This window comes from Ahaetulla prasina, chromosome 4 (assembly GCF_028640845.1).
Source record: "Ahaetulla prasina isolate Xishuangbanna chromosome 4, ASM2864084v1, whole genome shotgun sequence".
NCBI classification, from domain to species: domain Eukaryota; kingdom Metazoa; phylum Chordata; class Lepidosauria; order Squamata; family Colubridae; genus Ahaetulla; species Ahaetulla prasina.
The window spans coordinates 38,247,738-38,268,250 of record NC_080542.1 but is presented as its reverse complement, the minus strand read 5'-3'; the positions used below and the strand labels follow the sequence as shown (position 1 = coordinate 38,268,250).

General features: G+C 36.6%; 1 protein-coding gene across 1 annotated transcript; it reads right to left on the bottom strand.

The window, feature by feature from the left end:
* Nucleotides 1-555: 555 nt before the first annotated feature.
* Nucleotides 556-20,275, bottom strand: PRR15L (proline rich 15 like). The gene is made up of 2 exons (XM_058184355.1): nucleotides 20,070-20,275; nucleotides 556-13,475 (listed from the first exon to the last, which is right to left on the bottom strand). Exon 2 carries the CDS (start codon nucleotides 13,447-13,449, stop codon nucleotides 13,126-13,128), a length of 324 nt encoding a protein of 107 aa, XP_058040338.1. The 5' UTR covers nucleotides 13,450-13,475; nucleotides 20,070-20,275; the 3' UTR covers nucleotides 556-13,125.
* Nucleotides 20,276-20,513: the final 238 nt, after the last annotated feature.

Genomic DNA, 20,513 nt, shown 5'->3' with positions numbered 1-20,513 from the left:
AAGTCAAATAATTGCAATTCAGAGTCTTGGCAACCAGTTCACATTTAAGACTGGTTTCAACATCCTGTGGTCACAATTGCAATTTGTGCTCTTATCCCCACCCCCACCCCCGCAATTTCTGATAAAATACACTCATTGGAGAAGCTGGATTCTGTTAATGACTTACAAAAAAATTCCTGCCCCAAGTGTAGTTGTAAATTGAGGACTACTTGTGTTGCATCACTCAGAATACTTTCCAAGCCCAAGAGTTTTTCAGTGATGTTGGAAATTACAACAAGAAAGGTGAGCCTGGAGAGCCTCATTTTCTGAACAGTTGTGTTCAATTTGCATAGGAAAATCAGAATCACAATCACTGAAGCCAGGTTGTAGTAATAGTTAACAAGGAAATCTGCTGCCTTTGTCTCCAGATACTTTTGTCTCGGCTATGATAAGCATAAGTGTATGCTTTTGTTTTCAGAAATGTGATTCTTTCCTGCTAGAACTTGATGTGCAGGTTCTACATCAGTAAGCCATTATTGTGGATCAGAAACGGGGTTGTGTGCACTTTGTGTTAATGTTATTTGTAAAAAAATATTTAAGTGGTGTCATTACCTTAATAATTGTTGTTCTGTCTGACTGACCTATCTTTGTGCTGTTGTGTACTTAATTGATTCTGTGACTATGTACATTTGGACAATAAAAGTTAGCGAATGATAGTTGAAGGTGAGCATAGTTTAATATTAACTTTGTCCTGTTTTATTGCTTTCTGAATTTTCTCAGTACAGTAGGATGTCTCTTCTATATTTCATATGCTCTAAGATGGATTTGGACATTTTATGGTCCATAGATCACATCCTTCCCTTTCACTGAAGGAGGGGAGGCAGAAGCAGCCCTTCACAACCTGTTTCTCATGTGGCCTCTTGGGAAAATTAATTGCCTACCTCTGCTCTAAGACTTTACATCAGCCATACTCCCAACTAAACTCAGCTGGATCAGTTACTATTAACAATATTTTTTTTGTTTCCCTTCTTATAATAGATCAATATTTCTAAACCTTGGAATCTTTAAGATGTGTGGACTTCAACTTCCAGAATTTCCCAGCCGACAAACTAGAGTATCAGATTCATACTTTTAGATATCCATATTCTAAAAACATTTGCCTTTCTTACATTTTTAACTAGTATCATTTTTATACAACTTTCTCCAGAGAAAGGCTCAAAGGTAAGGTGTCTTGTCCATAGAATGCCCCAAATTTTGGGTGAAATCCAATCCCAGATTTCCTTCAAGAAAAGATGACATAGAAGCTAGTGAAACTAATACTCCTATTACAGAGTTCTGGAAAAATGCTGCTAGTAAGAATAAGACAACATTAGAGCAGAAGGATAAATGTTTTTACCTAATATAAGTAAGCTATTTATATTCTAAAGCAGGGGTATCAAACTCATGTCCTCACAGCAGCATCACGTGATATATTGTGACTTTTTCCCCCTTTGCTAAACTGGGCGTGGGCATGGCCAGCATGTGATGCATCCAGCCGGTAAGCTGGGAGTTTAATAGCCCTGTTCTAAAGAGACCGATCTATCCATTGATCTATCTACTAAGGAGTAGTCTCAGAATCTTGGCAACACAATAGTTCTAAAATGTCAGGCAGCTGATAGAAATTAGCAGTTTTAACTTCTGGAGGATGGAGCCACCTCTCCCACAGTTATGGAAACCTATTTGGCAAAGTACAGCATGAAGGGCAAAAATCAAGTTGTTATTTCTAGCTCTTTAAATTGTCTTCTAAGATACACAGATGTCTAGAATTTGGGATTTGGAACTTGAGAAGGGCAAAAGAATGGAACAACTACAATGCTTTCGTGTTTTTGCAGAATGTTCTGAAATCGAGATCCAAAAAGAAAAATATAGAAAATGGTTATTTTAAGACAGATAGTCCTTGACTTACAACAGTTCATTTAATGACTGCTCAAAGTTACAGCACACTGAAAAAAAGTGACATGACCATTTTTCAAAGTTACGCCCTTTGCAGCATTCCCATGATCATGTAATCAAAATTCAGATGTTGACAACTGGTTCATACTTATGACCATTGCTGTATCCCAAGGTTATGTGATCATCTTTTGCAACCTGACAAAGTCAATGGGGAAGCCAGAATTAACAACCAGATTATTAACTTATCAATTGCAGTGATTTATTTAACATTGGTGACAAGAAAGGTCGTAAAATGGGGCAAAATTCACTTAACAAATATCTCATTTAGCAACAGAAATTTTGGGCTCAGTTGTGGTCGTAAGTCGACGACTATCTGTAACATCTTCCTTAGAGAAAAGGGTAAAAGAATGCTTTTAATTTGCTTTCCACCAGGAGGCGCTAGAAGGAGATTTCTAGGGACTGTTCAAGTATCGGTTCTCTTGGGTTGCATCCCAGTGAAACTGCAGCTGTGATAACCTTTTGCCCTTGCTGAGCTTCCGGAATGTATTTGCCTTCTGAGTCACTGCTCTTTTGTTTTCTAATCACAAGTGAGGATCTCTTGCAGTAAGTTATTTGAATGATGGGATTCCCTAAAGGCCAGGTGAGTCCCCTGCTTTGTGGAATGTTCCCTGGATACCTACTTTCCTTTTTAAGCCTGTGGCTTCTTGGCTTGTATTCAGAGTAATGAAGGAAACTCTGCCTCTGCCCATGTGCAGAACAATTAAGCAGCTGAGCAATTGGAAGCAGTTCTCACCTCCTTCATTATATACTGTGGATTGCAAAAGAGGCCCCTGTCTGGCTTCCAACTTGAGTTAGTGCTATTGATTTTAGAAAGGAACATATTGGCTGTACTCCTACAGGTAGGAACACAAACAAACCAATCACTTGTTAGTCTAGTTGTGCAAACGCCTGTGGGTTGGTTTGTGGTTTACAGAGGGGTGCGAACCTTGAGTCATTTGCTGTGATGCTAGCTTTTCCACTGATCAACCTTTTTTCTTGCACTAAGTATATCAGAAGCTTAGCAGGGAACCTTTTTCAAGTTTGAGACCCCAAAAATTGGGCTACAACAATTTTTTTTGTCTTTTCCAGCACTGTCAAATTAAGGGATTATCATAGTGATAAAGAGATATTGACTTCCCTAATCTGATAATCTTCATCTCCACATCTTGAGAGTTGTAGTTCAGCATTTTCCATCTCAGAGTCTTTAAGAGGTGTGGACTTCAACTCCCAGAATTCCCCAACTAATCTGCTTCCCCAATATGGTGATCTTCCTCTTGGAATTTTGAGAACTGTGGTTCCTCTATACCAGGGGTGACAAACTCGCATCATCATGGTGTCATCACATATCATGATTTTCCCCCCCCTTCGCTAAACGGGCGTGGGCATAGCCAGCGCATGATGCATCTAGGCCGCGGGCCATGAGTTTGACACCCCTGTTGTGGGTGATATCATGATTCTCAATCTCAGAGACTTTAAGAATAGAATAACATTTAGTTTATTCAAGAAAAGTTAAAATACAAAACACCAAAAGAAAAAAGAAAAAAACACAATAAACATTTAAAGAGTCTTGAAAAAAAAAGATTAACATATATACACATAATATCCTCCCTAACTGAATGCCGATTAATATAATACAATATTAATCTCCCACCACTTACAAAACAGACCAAAAAAATTTAAAACTACCCAACTATTAAATCTGTTTACAAATTGTTAGCCTATATCAATAACAAAGTAATTAAAAGGAAAAGCAATAGTAATGATATATAAAAATAATAAACATTATTAATAATAATGAAAAAAGACAATTTAAAATTCCAAAACTCTGTTAACAAACTGTCAATATAATCAACTTGTAGAAAATTTACCATGTTCTTCAATCTAAAATCATCCCAAAAAAATTAAACCTAATTGGTCCTGGATCAAATACCCGCATTTCTTCATGCTATTTCTTTTCAATTGCTGATTGATTAAATGCAATAAATCCAATTTCCAAAGCCAATCTATCTGCCCCCCCTCAAAAAAACCCAGATAAGATTTCCCCCCAATTAAATGTAATAGGTTTCCCCACTCTCTTTTGAATCCCTTTAAAAAAACAATTTTATCACTTATCCACCCAAATCCCAGAGCCTCTGGTTGTGTGGACTTCAACTCCCAGAATGGTTAGCTGTGGAATCCTGGGAGATGAAGTCCATACCTCAGCTCTATACCAAGTGAGTCCTATTTTGGAAAGAAAGATTTCAGTTATGGGTTGGGAGATGGTATTACATTTTGAGCAAGGATGTAGAATAATTGAATGGAATGAATGGGCTCTTCAAACTGGATTCTATAACTTGGGGTATTTAATGCCCCCCCATGTTCTTGATAGTTGATGGGATTAAATGCAATTCAAAAGAAAAAGCAATCTTTAAAAGCCCAACGAATGACCTTCAGCCCTACTGTCATGAAATTTGACAAGATTTTTTTAAAAAAATATTTTGATGGGGAGGAGGAATCTTGTTCTAATTTATGCCACTTGGAAATTCAATCTGTTTCAGATCTTGACTGTAGGATTCTTCATCACAAATGTTTGCTTAACAAGACAACTTTGGAGTGAAACTAACCTTTACAAGATTAGGTTTAAACTGTAAAATCACAGTTAAAAAACAATGACATGTGCTATAAAGATCACATTTGCCCTTGAGTTATTGTATCCCTGTGTAACTGGATCTATGAAGCAGAAACACAGGTGGCATTTTACATCTGAGTGGGAGATTTTTAATCAGGTCAGGTGTCTTGAATATAAGCGACTGAATCAATTGCAAAGGACAATAATACACTTTAGATTCGTAAAGGATTCATAACTATGTCTTGTTATGAATAGAAAGAAAGATTACTCTAAATTTAATTGAAGACAGTTCTTCCCACTCCTTGAAAAAGAAAAGCAAAAAAGCTAATCTATTGGGCAAATCTGTGTGTAATGTATCAGACAATACAAGAATTTTAGGAGTAAATGGCCAGGCAGTAGTGGGTAGATTGGGGACTCTATGCATTTCCTTTCAAGTAAATACATGGTTGAACATAGTTGTCAGACCTTGGGGTAGTGGCTTGATTCTAACTGAGGGATTGGTGGCTTTTGTTTTTCTTTCTAAGAAAACCTTCCAGAAGCTTAATAGCTGTCTTCCCTTAGGATAAGAAATGGATGTGAAATAAGTTTGCCTAAACCATTGTCTTCGGTAAATGAACAAGAAAAAATGTCATAATCCTTATCCAACGTGACCATTGAAAAGCATCATATTGCTGATAGCCTAGATGCTTTTTGATCAAAATAGAGAAGGGAAATAAGTAGGAAGATAATTTCATATGCAAGTGAACAGGTTTCTTTATAAGCGCTGATCCAAAACAGAATAGTTACATAAAGAATCTATTTTTAAACACCTCAGTGCATCAATTTCTGAAATGAACGAGCAATAAAGCAGGGATATTTCAGTATGAAGAAAGACTACATTGTATGAACTTTTGTTTTTTACTGGATCCAGGTTTGCCCCAAGGGAAATGTATTTCCTTTATTTCCCATTCTCCTTCTTATCTTTTACCAAAATAAGAGATTCTTTGTCCTAGAATGAGCCCATCCTCATTCTTTACTGCCTGGAAATGTAGCTTCTTTTGGTTAGAGTAGAGTGAGTGAACAAATTAAAACATATTTTACAAAGAATAAGAAAGGACTGGAGCTTGGGTACCCAGTGCCTCCTGTATTCTAGTGACACAGAATTAGTGCCAGCAGGTCATTGCTTAAAAGGGAAGGTTCCTAGATTGTGCTAAACTATAAACCATGCTCCTAAAAACAGTTGGCTTAATCTGTTGCATCAAATTTTGGCAGATTTGTGAAAGTTAGATTATAATTATGCTTAGGGTGACCATAACTGGGCTGTCAAAATCTAGACAATCACCAGAATGTAGTAAAGTCTACAGAATATCTTTGCTGCCATCTGTTTGTCATACAATCCATTTAAGAGTAACAGAGTTGGAAGGGACCATGGAGGTCATCTGGTCCAACCCCCTGCTCACACAGGAAACCTGGACCAGGGATTGCTGAACTGCTGGCCTTTCTGATCAACAAGCTCAGTGTCTTAGCCACTGAGCATTTTTTCAGCATCGGCACTATCCCTCCATGCCATACCACACCCTGCCAACTCCTGTAAAAAACAGTCCTCGCTATTTCTCATTGGAAAAATTCTGAAAAATTCAGACAGAAATGTGAGACCTGTGTTCACAGAAAAACACTATACATTCTGAATTAGACTGACATTTTCTTCCCTTTCATTGTTATAAGAATCAAACCAGTTGTATTGCTATCACAGGATATGATTCCCTTGCCCTCTTCCAGGAATTATTTCACACTTCAATTTCCCTACAGCCTAGGATTAGGATTTCCTGGCAATATCCTGTTGAAATCACAACCATGCAAAACCTGGCTTAATTTTTTGACATCAGGTAAGTTTGCGTAAGTATTGCCACCTGTAGATAAATGCAATATTGATATGTGGGGTATAATTTAAAGCAGGACTTGATATTAAGTGCAGACATCTTTGACTATGTTTCCCTTCCTTCTCCTCTTATGGTTGTCCCACTCAATGCAGAGTCTATTTGTTTGTACCACAGTTGCTCAGTTTGTACAAGGTCATCAATACCTGATGAACATTGTAGGTGTTTCGTTTTTCAGCCAGTTTGTCATAGCCAGCCCCTGTTTAGGGCTGAGAGAAGTGACTGGCCAAGGTCACCACCCTGGCTTTTTGAGAGGATTAAAATTGGGTTTCTCCAGTTCTAATCCAGCACCTTAACAACCACATCAAAGGCCTTTCGTACTGAGTCTCTTCATATAATTTTTTAAAAATTTAAAGTAGTTCCTCAGGGAAATCATGATCATTCTAGACCAAGCCAAGTCCAAAAACATTAGAGAATTCCTGGAAGCCTGGCATTCTGGAAATTGAATCATCAACAGACTTCCATAACATCTATGTGCTGTGCGAAAGGCATAATCAACAGGCCAAAAAAAGGAGCAAAAAGACCAAAATACATCCCCAAAGCAATTGAGAGCTAGATGGCAATAGATTAACACTAAGATTAGCATCAGATCAACAGTCAAGAAGTGAACAATATCCCACTCAAAGAATTACCAAACAAGCCAACAGCAAACAACCCACCACCACAAACCCACCAATGGTTGGCAGGGCAAGTCAGTAGAATATAAACTGAGAGCACACCCCACTCCTTACTAGCACTGATAATGTTATGGTTTGGTAATGAAATATCTGCAAGAAAACAACCAAGCTCAGAGAGCACCAAGGACCTCTCATTTCAACCCTGAGGTACAAACATTCCCTTTTATTGGAAAAACAGCTGAAATAGGTCACTTTTTAATTGTTTGCTTAATAAATCCATTTAGGACAATTGGAATAAGTTACATAGCAGGTGATTTTTGCCAGATCACAAGAGAAACTGTTACAGAGTTCAACAAAACTGCTGTTCAAAGTTTATCAAAATTGTAATTTTTACAAGTGCAAAATGAGGTTGATGGATGAGTTATTAATGTACCAGTAGTTCTTGGCAGCTAAAGTTCATGTGGCTTGCTAGACAAATTTGAAAGGAAATAGCCTGAAGGTTATTGCAGTAAATGTGGGAAAAGAACAACCTTGAACTGAACATATGTAGCAAGCAAATATTTTAAAGGCATTTCTGCTGATTTAGTAGATCAGAATTACAAAATCAGAGGTAAATTAATGTTTGCCATTATTGAAAGGACTCGTAGGGAATGGAATTTCAGATGTGAATATGGAATAAAAATAAAGCTTGAGGCTGAATTTATAAATGCATGGGAAAATGTCTAAATCTTCTTTTCAAATATTATTCTTGCTGATACCTAACAAGAGATATTGGGGAAATTCTAAAGAAGTTATTCTAAGTAGTGTTAAAGAGTTCTGAGTTACAGATTGAGAGAGACAAAATAGAGGTTCTTTCTCTGAGCCTGGGGTTAGTTTCCAAACATTTCATTACCAGATTATATGACATCTTCAGCAGAGTTTATGGGATTCCCTAAATTTCACTAAAAATGTTACCTAGCCTGGTAACGAAACATTTGGAAACCAATCCATAAGCTCAGAGAAAGAACCTCCACCTTCATCCTAACCCAAGTTACAGATATTCATCACCAAAAGTAAATGCCGGTTTTCAGCAAAATTATCAAAAAATGTAATTATATGACTCTAAGATTCTGGAAACATAAATGGAGCCAAGTTGTTGAGCACCCAAAGTTCTATCACATGATTGTTGGAACTTTGAATCCAGGTCGTACATAGCCCTGAGATAAGTCCATTATAACTTTGAATGATCACTAAGCAACTGATCATAAGTCAAGGGCAACCTGTACCTTATTATGTTTTCTGGTACATGAGCTGCCTAAGTGTGAAGTCCACAAACCCAGCTGTTCAGTCCATACTGTGCACTGCAATGTATATTCAATGCTATTTATGTTTTGTATCCCTAGCAAAAAAGAGGGATACTGATTTTAATGCAGGCCGACAAATAAATAATGTCATGGGGATACTGGTTCCCAAAATACATAAACTTGCACTCAAATAAAATGGGGTGAAACTGTGGCCACATTTTTATGTACCCTAAGGCCAGTACTTTTGTAGGATAAAATGACAGCTTGCCTCAGACAATAGCCAGGTTTCGTATAATGCACTAAGTGATGTGATTGTTTGATGGTGTTTTAACACAATGTCTGAACTGAGACACAGTAACTTATAAATCATGTTTATAGTACCAAATCAACCAATAGGGGTTTATTCAATAACTATGGCTTAATGTAATTTATGAACCCAATCACTATGAAATTGAGATTAGTAGTAGTATCTCTTAAGAGGGCAGATATATGGTTTCATTTTATTTATTAATCACATTTACAGAGAAATGAGATACCGCTTTGGGATTCCACTAAACTTATCTGCTGTCCTATATTAGGATGAAATTTGCTATTCTTCCTCCAACTTTGAAGTAAAAAATTTAATTGTAAAACCTGTTGGATCTAGTCTATAAACTGGGAAGAGAAGGCTCTTGTGCTCTGCATCAGATGGCAAAAATGCTGGATTTGTCCTCCAGAATTACATGGATCAGATACCATCTTGATATCAATGGACAAATAAAATTCATCTTCAAGCTGTATTAGCTTCTTATATTATTTTTTTATTCAGACAATACTTTATATTGGAACAGATCCAAATGTGATTTAACAGATTATCAGGGATTTGTATCAACACATGAAAAAAAGCCAACTAAAGAGGGAACTGTAATAGGTGAATTGGTGCCCTATTCAAATTCCCCTAACTTTGATTACAAAGTCACCTTTTATGATCTTCAGTTTTCTTCTAGTGCAGCACTACATTATTTTCAGCTGTTAAAATATTCCATTGTTTTAACATCTCTGATTTGCTGGCTGGGGAATTCTTGGAGTTGAAGTCCACTAAACACTGGTATATAGCAAGGTTTCTTGAAACAGTTCCCCTCCAGCTCAAACTGAACAGTAATCTCTATGTAAAAAGATTTCCTCCTCCTCTAAAGTATAATGTATTTTATTAGCTTCATCAAAGACTACTTTTGGAAATCTTTCCTCATTTTTTACCACAGTATGTCCAAGGTTGAATAGCTTGTGGGTTTTTTTTTTCCTGATGTGGCAGTGAAAATTCTGAGATGAGGAGGTTGGTGTTGGACTGGCTGTTCTTCTCAGAAGAATTATACAGAAAGTTAATAGGAACTTTATATTGTAATTCATTTGCTATATTCCAGAAAGGGTGTTGTTAAATATAAGGAAACAAAAATAGCTTATTCCTTTGTTTCTCGTTTACTTCTGGATTTTTGTAAAACTGGACCTATTGATTTATTTAATGACCATGATGCTTGTTTAATGATTGCCACAAAAAAAAATTGTAAATTTGTATTGGTTATATGATCAACCCGCTAAATGACTGTCATAACTTACGACCATTATGAACAGGCTTCATTATATAGTATGTCATAAGTCGAAGACGATACTCAAAATCACTAGAAGAATCTCCTTTGCTTTTTGGTAAATTGGTAAAGTGATGCTGTCAACGTAACGTTCAAGAGTCATACTATGGTAGGTGCTATTAAGCCAACAGGTTCCAGTCCATTGTTCCAATTATAGATGATTTTCTTTAATCTTCATCTGATAGATCATTTATCTAATCTTCACCTGAACGCATCCAACAAAGGGGAAGCACTACTTCTCTGAGTAATGGTTGCTCTGTCAAACAGCACTTATAATTCAGAAGTAATTTTTCCTCTCATACATATTCAATCAGAATCTCTGTTCCTGTAATTTAAATCCATTATTCAGTGCCCTATTTAATGTTATATCCTGTCAAGTATTTGAAAAACATGCCCATAGCTCTTGTTGGTCTCTTTAATCCAGTGTTTTTCAAATTTGGCAACTTCGTGATGTATGGACTTCAACTCCCAGAATTCGCAAATATGCCAAGTCCATTCTGAGAGCTGAAGTCTACATATCTAATAGTTTGAAAATCACTGATTATATCTCTCTTCCCAGACACCTGTTACCCTCATTGCTATACTTTAAAATGTTAGATTTTATATATTTTCAAGTAAGCCTTGAAAATATTTACAGATCCCTCACATCTAGGACATAAACTGTTTCAACTCCTACCCTCAAAACGACGCTATAGAGCACTGCACAACAGAACAACTAGACACAAGAACAGTTTTTCCCCGAAGGCCATCACTCTGCTAAACAAATAATTCCCTCAACACTGTCAAACTATTTACTAAATCTGCACTACTATTAATCTTCTCATCGTTCCCATCACCAATCTCTTTCCACTTATGACTGTATGACTGTAACTTTGTTGCTGGTAATCCTTATGATTTATATTGATATTGATTGTTCCTGATTGCTTATTTGTACCCTATGCTTATCATTAAGTGTTGTATCATTAAGTGTTAAATTGTACCCTATGACCATCATTTGTGTTGTAAATGTTGTACCTTGATGAAGGTATCTTTTCTTTTATGTACACTGAGAGCCTATGCACCAAGACAAATTCCTTATGTGTCCAACCACACTTGGCCAATAAAAAATTCTATTCTATTCTATTCTATTCTATATAGAATTGGCATATCAAATGCAGAACAAAGTGCAAGTAGAATTTTTATTTAAAAGCTGTATTTCTTTATATGCTACCTAAAATTATATTTGCCTTTTGCTTTTTCCCCCCTCAAGCATATCACATTATTCAGTTTACAATTTATTGGTACTGTAATTTGTCCATAGAATTTTTGCTTCCTTAGAAAATAATTTTGCAATCATCTCTATTAAATAATATTGATATTTTTATCCCATTTCTTTTATAAAAACTACTAAATTTTATTTCTGTTCTGAAAGATATTCTATCCAGTTTTATATCATTAGCAAATCCAGGAAAACATTCCCTTCGTCTCTTTATCCAAGTAATAAATGATGTTTCAGAATTTAGGACCTAGGATATTCCCCCTACCCACATGGTACTATAGGAAGCCCTCCCTCCCCAAATTAAAATATTCTTTATTCTTAATATTAAAAAGAGGCAGAATATTATATTTCCTAAATGAAGAAATTCAGAAAAAAAATATTGACCAAGGCAGAAAATAGCTTCAGTTTTTCTTAATAGTCTCAAGCAGAAGCCTTAAGTCTTTAGAGATGGATATTTTGTACCTATTAAGAAAGACTGAGCCGATCTAGTCATAAACAAAACACCTTCTGCCCTTACAGCTGATGGGATTAAGAATTTACATCCCCCATCCAAATTCTAAAGACAGAAGATGACCTTTATATTAACCCTCCACCATTAGAATATCAAACCCCCTAGGCTAGGGGGTTTGCACAAACCCCCTAGCCTAGAGCATCTTAATCACAAAATCCCAGAACCCTATAAAGATCCATCCATTCACCCAGCCAAGGGGTTGGCCAACCCAGAAACATTGCTTTTTCACTGAAGTTTCTGGAAACCAAATAAACCTTCCTTCCTTGCAGCCAATTAGCCTCCATTTTATTTCCAGCGCCATTCTCCTGGCTTAGAACCAGATTGGATTTTTCTTCCTACAATACCTTATTCCAATTTTATAAGGAACCACCTATTAGTACTCTGAGCTCAATTTTTGAGTCAGGTATGCAGCCACCCATCCTACTCACACTCAAGTAGCATGCTAAGCAGAATATGGGCTGTTTTGTAAAGTGCTTTTCTGAAATTAAGCTAAATTACATCTCCAGCATTCCCTCAATCTAAGGATTCTATCCAAACAAAAATGTTGTTTAAGTTCATTTGGCAAGATCTGTTTTTGACAGGTCATGCTGATTTCTGGTAATTATCAGATTGTTTTCAAGTTTCTTAAAAATGAAGATGTGTATGAACTGCTGTAGAATTTTTGCATGTACAGACATCGGATTGATTGGCCTTAGTTATTGATATTTAAAAGACCACCAAAGCTTACCCATAAGAAGCAACTTAATCGATAAAAAACATTTCCCATCTAAATTTTCTATCGTGATGTAGAATAAAAAGGTGAATGTTCGGATAATTTTCAGTGATGGTCAGATTCAACTGCTGTTGTGAGAAAGCTTACAGCAGGGAGGAGGGTAGGAAGTCGAAAGCAGGCGCCAGTACCAATGAGGCCTATCCCAGCAGCTGCCTCAAGTGTGTCAAGAGCTGGGTAGGCCTGAGTGGTAAAACAAACATTTTCTATTTACTCCGATTAGAAGGTTAACAAAGTAGCTAAGGAGGGGTAATTGATCTGAATTCAGCAGTACTGTGTATGTTCCCTGTACTGTGCTCTATCTCTCAATTTTCCTTTCTCATTTATAAGTCCTTCATAAGCTTTTGTTTAATGCAAATCTTGCATTGTTTATTTCTTAAATTAAAAAAAGAGGAAAACAAAATAAACATAATGTTCATCCATTGGGGAAACTTCACATGAAAATCAGGGACCGATCCTAGAGTTTCAGATGGCTCCCTCGTTAACTTCATTAGCAAATGTAATGAACCTGATCTGTCAATACCAGTTTCTCTTCATCTGAGAAATGTCCTCAAAAAAGGGCTTATGAAAAGTATCTCCTTCACTTGGCCATTATTTATCATCCCGTTCTCCATCAGAAAAGAAATTGGGGTTTTCGGGCAAAGTAGCCCTGATTTTCTTCTTTTCTTTGAAGCGTCCAGAATTGGAAACTTTGACATGTTTCCCTTTGGTGCTTTTGTCCACAATTTTCTCTAGCCGAGCATTGAATTCCTGCTCATTGCGGCTTCCACTGCTCCCATCTGCTGGCATGCCCTCTTGTAGACTCTCATCATTGGCCACTCCGTAAATATCTGGACTTTCATACAATACCTTTGGAGTTGATTTTTTCTTTCGGAGGAAGGTTAACTTCCACCAACTATAATTATTTTCTGCCATGGAGCCAACAGGGAGGATCAGTCGCCCTTGGGAAAGGGAAAAAAAAGCACATATCTGTTATAATCTTATGACATTGGCTAATTCTTCTTCCCCCCATAAATGGTCAATAAGACCATATTTAGAATTCTGAGCTTCATATTCTTTATGTACACATCATAAACACCTCACCCGAAATCCCTATTTTCATTCCAAAAATAAATTATGCAAGTGAATAGAATAGAATAGAATTAATATCTGCGCCCGCTGGGTCTAACGCTGATGCGCCATTTCTGAAACGTCTAGTGCGCATGCGCAGTTACAAGTCAGATTTCTATTCGTTTGTTATCACCTTCTTAGTGCTCGCATAAGTTTTTGTTTGTTGGGCTAACTTAATAGTGTGGTGGTTAAGTTACTTTTCAAAAGCTATTTTTCTGATCACCCTAAAATGGACAAATTCTTATTAAACTTGAATAATCAAGATAGTGCTAAATTTATAGACGAAGTTCCACAAACTAGTGGCAAGGGTTCCGAGAAGCGAAAACGTCGTAAATATGACGACAGTTACTTGGATTTTGGCTTTACATCAATAAACGAAAATGATAAAGAGAGACCACAGTGTGTATTGTGCATGAAAGTTTTGGCACCGGAGTAAGTTAAAACGACATTTAGAAACCAACCATTCTAACTTTGTTGGTAAACCTCACAACTTTTTTAAAAGAAAGTTAATGGAATTAAAACAACAAAAAGGCAGCATTTATAAACATATGTCAATACCAAATAATGCTTTGCTAGCATCATACAAAGTTGCATATAGAGTTGCTAAGTGTAAAAAGCCCCATACTATTGCTGAGCAACTCATTCTACCGGCTGCTTTAGTGAACATTATGATTGGTGAGTCGGCGGGGAAACTACTTTCAAATGTCCCTTTGTCTAACAATACAATCAGTCGCAGAATTCAGCACATGGTGGAGGATCTCAATGCACAATTAATTGAAAAATTAAAAGGAAGTGAATATGGACTGCAACTCGATGAGGCCACAGACAATAATAAGGACGCACACTTGATTTGTTACGTACGGTTCTTAGATGGTAATTCAATCGTTGAGGACCTTCTCTTTTGTAAAAGTATTACTGGAAGTACAAAGGCTCAGGATTTGTTCGAGATCCTGAATATATTTATGGTTGAAAATAATTTAGACTGGACAAAGTGCGTTGGCGTCTGTACTGACGGTGGTTGTTCGATGTCCGGCTCTTATGGAGGATTGCAGGCGCTTATTCGAAACAAAGCTCCAGATTCAGTTTGGACCCATTGCATCATTCACAAAGAAGCACTTGCATCAAAGTATATAAGTCCTCCACTAAATATAGTTTTAGAACGTGTGGTAAATATAGTAAACTATATAAAACACGGCCACTAAAAGCAAGATTTTTAAAAGAATGTGTGAAGATATGGGAGGTGAATACACATCTTTGTTGTACTACTGCCACTCACGATGGCTTTCTCAAGGTGTATTGTCTCGACGTTCCAATTATGGCAAGAAATATACACTTTCCTTGAAGAAGAAAAACATGAGTATGCCAAACACTTTGTAGAAACAGACTTTTTGATTAAACTCGCATACCTATGTGATATCTTTGAAAAGTTGAATGTGTTGAATCTCTCTTTACAAGGAGGCAATATGCACATTTTAAAGTTAACAGAAAAGATTTCAGCTTTCAGAAAAAAATTACAGCTATGGAAACTATAAATTAATGAAGATGATCTTAATGATTGCTTTCCCTTGTTGCACCAGTTTTTAACCTCCAATGAAATCAGTTTGTCTTGCAATTTAAAATCTCTTTTTGAAGATCATTTATCTCAGCTTATCAAATGGTTCGAAAAATACTTTGAAGCAGATAACATTGAAAAATTTACTTGGATTCAAGACCCATTTAGAGCCAAAGCTCCATCAGAATTTACCTCTACAGAAGAAGAATCTCTTATTGAGTTGTCTTGCGACACAACATTGAAGTTAAAATTTGTTAGCATGGAACTTTCTGATTTTTGGATATCAGTAAAAGAGGAATACCCACTGCTTAGTTGCAAAGCCCTAAGAATATTAATTCCTTTTGCAACGTCCTATTTGTGCGAAGCTGGGTTTTCGGCAGTTGCGGTAATAAAAAGTAAATATCGCTCAAAAATTAACGTCGAGCAAGAAATGAGAGTCGCTATTTCCAATTTTATTCCAAGATTTGAGAAGTTGTGCAGCGAACAACAAGCCCATCCATCCCATTAATAATTTTAAATCATTAAACGATGTTCAATAAATTGTGAATTTAAAGCTCGTATTTAATTTATTTTTCAATTAACCTAACTTTAACGATCTAAAAAGTAGATTTCCAAATCCTTAAAAAGACAAAAATTAAAAAAAAAATTGGATGTACCTATTAAGGGAGCCGCGGAAAAAATCCGAAGTGTTATGGGAGCCGCAAACCAAAAAAGATTGGGAACCTCTGAATTAGATGGATAACATAAGCAAGAAACTAAGAAACTCTTGATCTGTGCCTAGGCCCTTAGTGCATTAGAGAAGAAAATGTGTAATATAGATGATGAGGACAAAATCAAATTACATGTATGTAGGAAAGATTTATTTTTGATGTTTAAGGTGCAGGTGTTGAAGCTTCAATTGGAAGGGAGAGACTGAAATTGAGACTAGTTTCTTTACCAGGGCTACCTGTAGAGAATGGAAACTCCTGGGCAACTTTAAAAGTCAACTTTAAAGACAACTTTATAAAGCCCACAACCACCACAGTGCTAACATATATTCCTTGCAAGTACCTGAAATGATGAGATGCTGCTTAAAAGATTACTTGATTTGAATGTCCCTCCCATTTCCCCCCCCCCCCAAATGTTAGAAAAACCAAATACTGCATTTAAGCTTTCCCTTTAGAACATGGAGCATCTTATCTTTTTCCCCCTTTGATTGTTTTCAGTTGCTTCACACCCTAGTTTTGTTTATCCCCTGCTGATGGTGGCAGAGACACAGTATACATACTGTTAAAAGTATCAATATTAAATCAGGAAAACATTGGATGAAGCTTATCTTATTTGTATACGTCTGAATGATCTTAGGTCAGTCAATTCATCTGTGCCTAAATTCTTCCATCTTTTCCTGAACTTATTGATATCATTCTGAAAAAAATTAGATGCACTATATAAATGCTGCATTGTGGGTAGAGCAAAGCTCATTCTGGTGCTTAGGAACTGCCGAATGTGCTTCTGAGAATCCTGTTCTTGGATCCATGCATTTTACTAAACCACATTTATTTTTACTTAGTTTGAGAACAATTTACAGTATTCCCAAGAACCATGCTGATTGAATTCATGGATTATGCCAAGCTAAACAACTCAAGCCAGTTGTAATGGGCAAAAGGAATAACCTTGAGGAATAATTTATTTATTTATTTATTTATTTATTTTGTCATAACAATATATGTAAGTATGATATAAAAAGATTATATAGTATATAAACACATATATGAGTAAATATAGGAGGTATAAGCATATATATATATATATATAGGAAGAAGAAAAGAAAAACAATATGACAGGAACGGTAGGCACGATTGTGCGCTTATGCACGCCCCTTATGGTCCTCTTAGGAATGGGGTGAGGTCAATAGTAGAAAGTTTTTGGTTAAAGCTTTTAGGATTATGAGAAAAGACCAGAGTCAGGTAAAGTATTCCAAGCACTGATGATTCTGTTACAGAAGTCATATTTTCTGCAATCTAGATTAAAGCGGTTGGCATTAAGTTTAAATCTATTAGTTGCTCTAGTATTATTGCAATTAAAGCTGACGTAGTCTTTGACAGGAAGGACATAACAATAGATGATTCTGTGAGTTAAACTTAGGTCTTGTCGAAGGCGACAGAGTTCCAAGCCTAGGATTTCAAGTCTGGTGGGATAAGGTATTTTATTGTTTTCAGAGGAATGGAGAACTCTTCTTGTAAAATATTTCTGGACACGTTCAATTTTATTGATGTCAGAGATGTGGTGAGGGTTCCAAACAGGTGAGCTGTATTCTAGAATTGGTCTAGCAAATGTTTTATATGCTCTGGTTAGTAGTGTGGTGTTTTTGGAAAAGAAGCTACGCAAGATTAGGTTTACAACTCTTAGAGCTTTTTTTGCTATGTAGTTGCAGTCAGATAAAAGAAATCTGAGGCTCTGTCAGAATTGAGAAATCATCTCAAGATAAGAATCTTCTGAATTCTCACAATAATAAGGGGGTGAGGACATTCAGACTTGCAATATTCTGTTTCTATAACCAATAAAAGTAGTGTCGGCATACATGACTTCGGTTTCCTAATCTTGAAGTACCTTGAAGTGCTAACACCAGTGTGTTTTATGAGTCCTTTTAAATGATCCACATCGGTCAGCCTTGGATAAGAGGAAAATGGACTATAGTTATATCTTCTTGCGGAATAAAAATTGTCCATAAAGAACTACAATAATTTTTATTTTTTTCATCTAGGTGGCAACTTGAAAAACTAAGTAGCATTACAATTGGTTAGCATTTGGAGACCACCAAGATACTTTAAGGCTAGACTGTGGAATATTGAAAAGAATCCTTAAAAAGGCAATAGGAAAGAAAACTGCATGGGATGCTTATTAAGGCAGCAGGAGAACTCAACTTGGAAGAGTATCTTTAAATTATTATTACGCATTGATTATTATTTTTCGACTTCTAGTTCATCTCAGGATTTTATATTTGCTCAAGGTGTAACTTCTTGTTTTGAATCTATTCGGATCAAGAGCAAGGGCAGGAACTATATGTAAGTGAATTGTTTATTCTAAATTAAAACATTTGTTTCCTGTATGAACTAAGGATACTGTAGCTTGAGATACCATGTTAATCGTTTACAAATAGACAATACCTCACTGAAAAACAGACAACCCTCTGTTTGAAGCCTGTCTATTTCGGGAGCCAAGCAAAAATGAGAGAGGCAGCCTCTCTCCCATCCCATGTATGTCCTATATTGGAGCCCATTCACTGTGTCCATAGATTTCTGTGGGAGCTATTAAAATCCAACCTTATCTTCCAGCTCAGAAGTGGAACCAGAGAGATATTAGAAACATAGATGAATGGTAATCTCTAGTCTAACAACAGTTATATCACTCAGTACCAGCATTCTTCAACCAAGTATCCTCCAGATGCATTACATTATTTTTAAGCTTGGTCACTATGTTACAGATTCAAATATGCTGTCTCCAAAACCATGCTTAAACTTTATTTTAAGACACGTGATGTTTCTCTGAAGCACATGGTCTACTGCATTCCCCCCACCCTTTTTTGGGGATTCACGTTCTCTTTGTCCATCAACCTGGAAATGTCCCCCTCAATGTGTTAGACATCAATGCTGGCTCAGAATTATGGGAGTTGTTCCAACTAGGGTAGCAGGTTGGGGAAGGAAGAAAGGAGGGGTCCATGACCCATCTTTTATTGGGAATCATAGATAACTAGATAAACTATCTACCATGTCCTCACGCTACATATTAGCTATTTCCATAGAGTGGAGATAAAGGCAGAGACCCTGTAAATCAGAGTTCTTTGATTGGGAGCGGTCTGCAACATATATTGCTTGCCTGACTGAGTGGAATGAAGCTGGGTCTTTAGGCAGTCTGGTTCTATTCGGCGTAGGGCTTTATAGGTAAGCACCATTTTGAATCGAAGCAAACTGGCACCCAATACAGTTCGTGGAGTAGAGTGTTAGATGTGCCCTTTGAGTGCCCAATTTAGCATTTGATTTCATCCATCCTTGAGAGGAATCTAATAGGTTGGGAGCAAGGCAGTTTTAAGACATTAGAAACTGAAATATTCTGCACAGATTTATTTTTTTATTTTCTCCTTCCTCTTCTCCAGATAGAGAAAAAGGAGAATTCATTTGCCAGAAGAAAAAACCCTTTTACTGGAATGGCATAATATTTGACTCTAATTCAATGTTTTACATGGATAACAGAAAGCAGAGCATTTTTAAAACTCACAAATTGATGAACACTTTTGAAATAGGCAGTAAAATAAATAAATGTATCAAGACATCCATTTCTTACGTCTCCCAATTCTTAGAACAGAATTGAGCAAACTGATGTTCTTCTCATGTTTTGGACTACAGTTCTTATAATCCCTTATAATTTGCTATTTTGGTTGGAGGTGAATGAGAACTGAAATTCAAAATTTTACCAACTTGGCTGACCTCTGAGCTAAAGAATTAGACCCTATCTCTGTTAAACAGGTTTGCAAAAGTGAAATATGCAAAACAGACAGCTACTCAGTGAGTCTGAGATTTCTTTTCCCCCTATCCTATTTGAAAACCAAATAAAGTTGTTCCTTCTTATTCTATGCTTACAACAATCTTGCAAAAGATTACAGCAAGAAATTGTATCTTGGTCTGGGATAATCCAGAAATTAGAAGTAAGTATGGATAAAAACATGTGTTTGCCCCATTTAAATTCAAAACTCTGCCCACTGAAGTTCTACACGTTTTATCTTTACATCTGCTGCGATGATCAATTAAACATTTGTGAAGACTACAAAACACAGCATTCCCAGGTGTGAAGTGAGTTTCTTTCCCCTCTTCCCTTAAAAGTGCCATTAACAACATACCTGCTTTGTCTGATGTCTGATTTGTCCGTCACTGAATTCTTGTGGGCAAAGACCAATATGGAGAAGACGTGAGGTAGAACAAGACACTGAGCTAGACGTTGAGTTACTTTTGTGCAAAACAGGCAGAGATGGCTTTGGCAACCAGTAAAAATGTGATTCTCACATCTCAGGTGTGTGGAGGTGCCACATACCTACTTGTGCTTCAATTCTCTCTCCCTCCCTCTGTATGTCAAGGTTAACCAGGGACTGAGCCACTCCTGCCTAAAGTAAACAGGAGCGAACAGTGGCTGAGCAGGGACAGATTTGAATATTCATGATGAAGGAAATCTAAGCTGAGAACTTTAGCTGCCTTAGACCAATTCCATTTGACTTTACCTGCGGAGAAGGAGGAGATGGAATTTAAGTAGGGGGAGTTAAATTCCAGAATTTCAGCCCATTGGATGT

Coding starts and splice junctions, on each gene's coding strand:
- PRR15L (XM_058184355.1), bottom strand. CDS start 13,449: ATGGCAGAAAATAATTATAGTTGGTGGAAGTTAACCTTCCTCCGAAAG.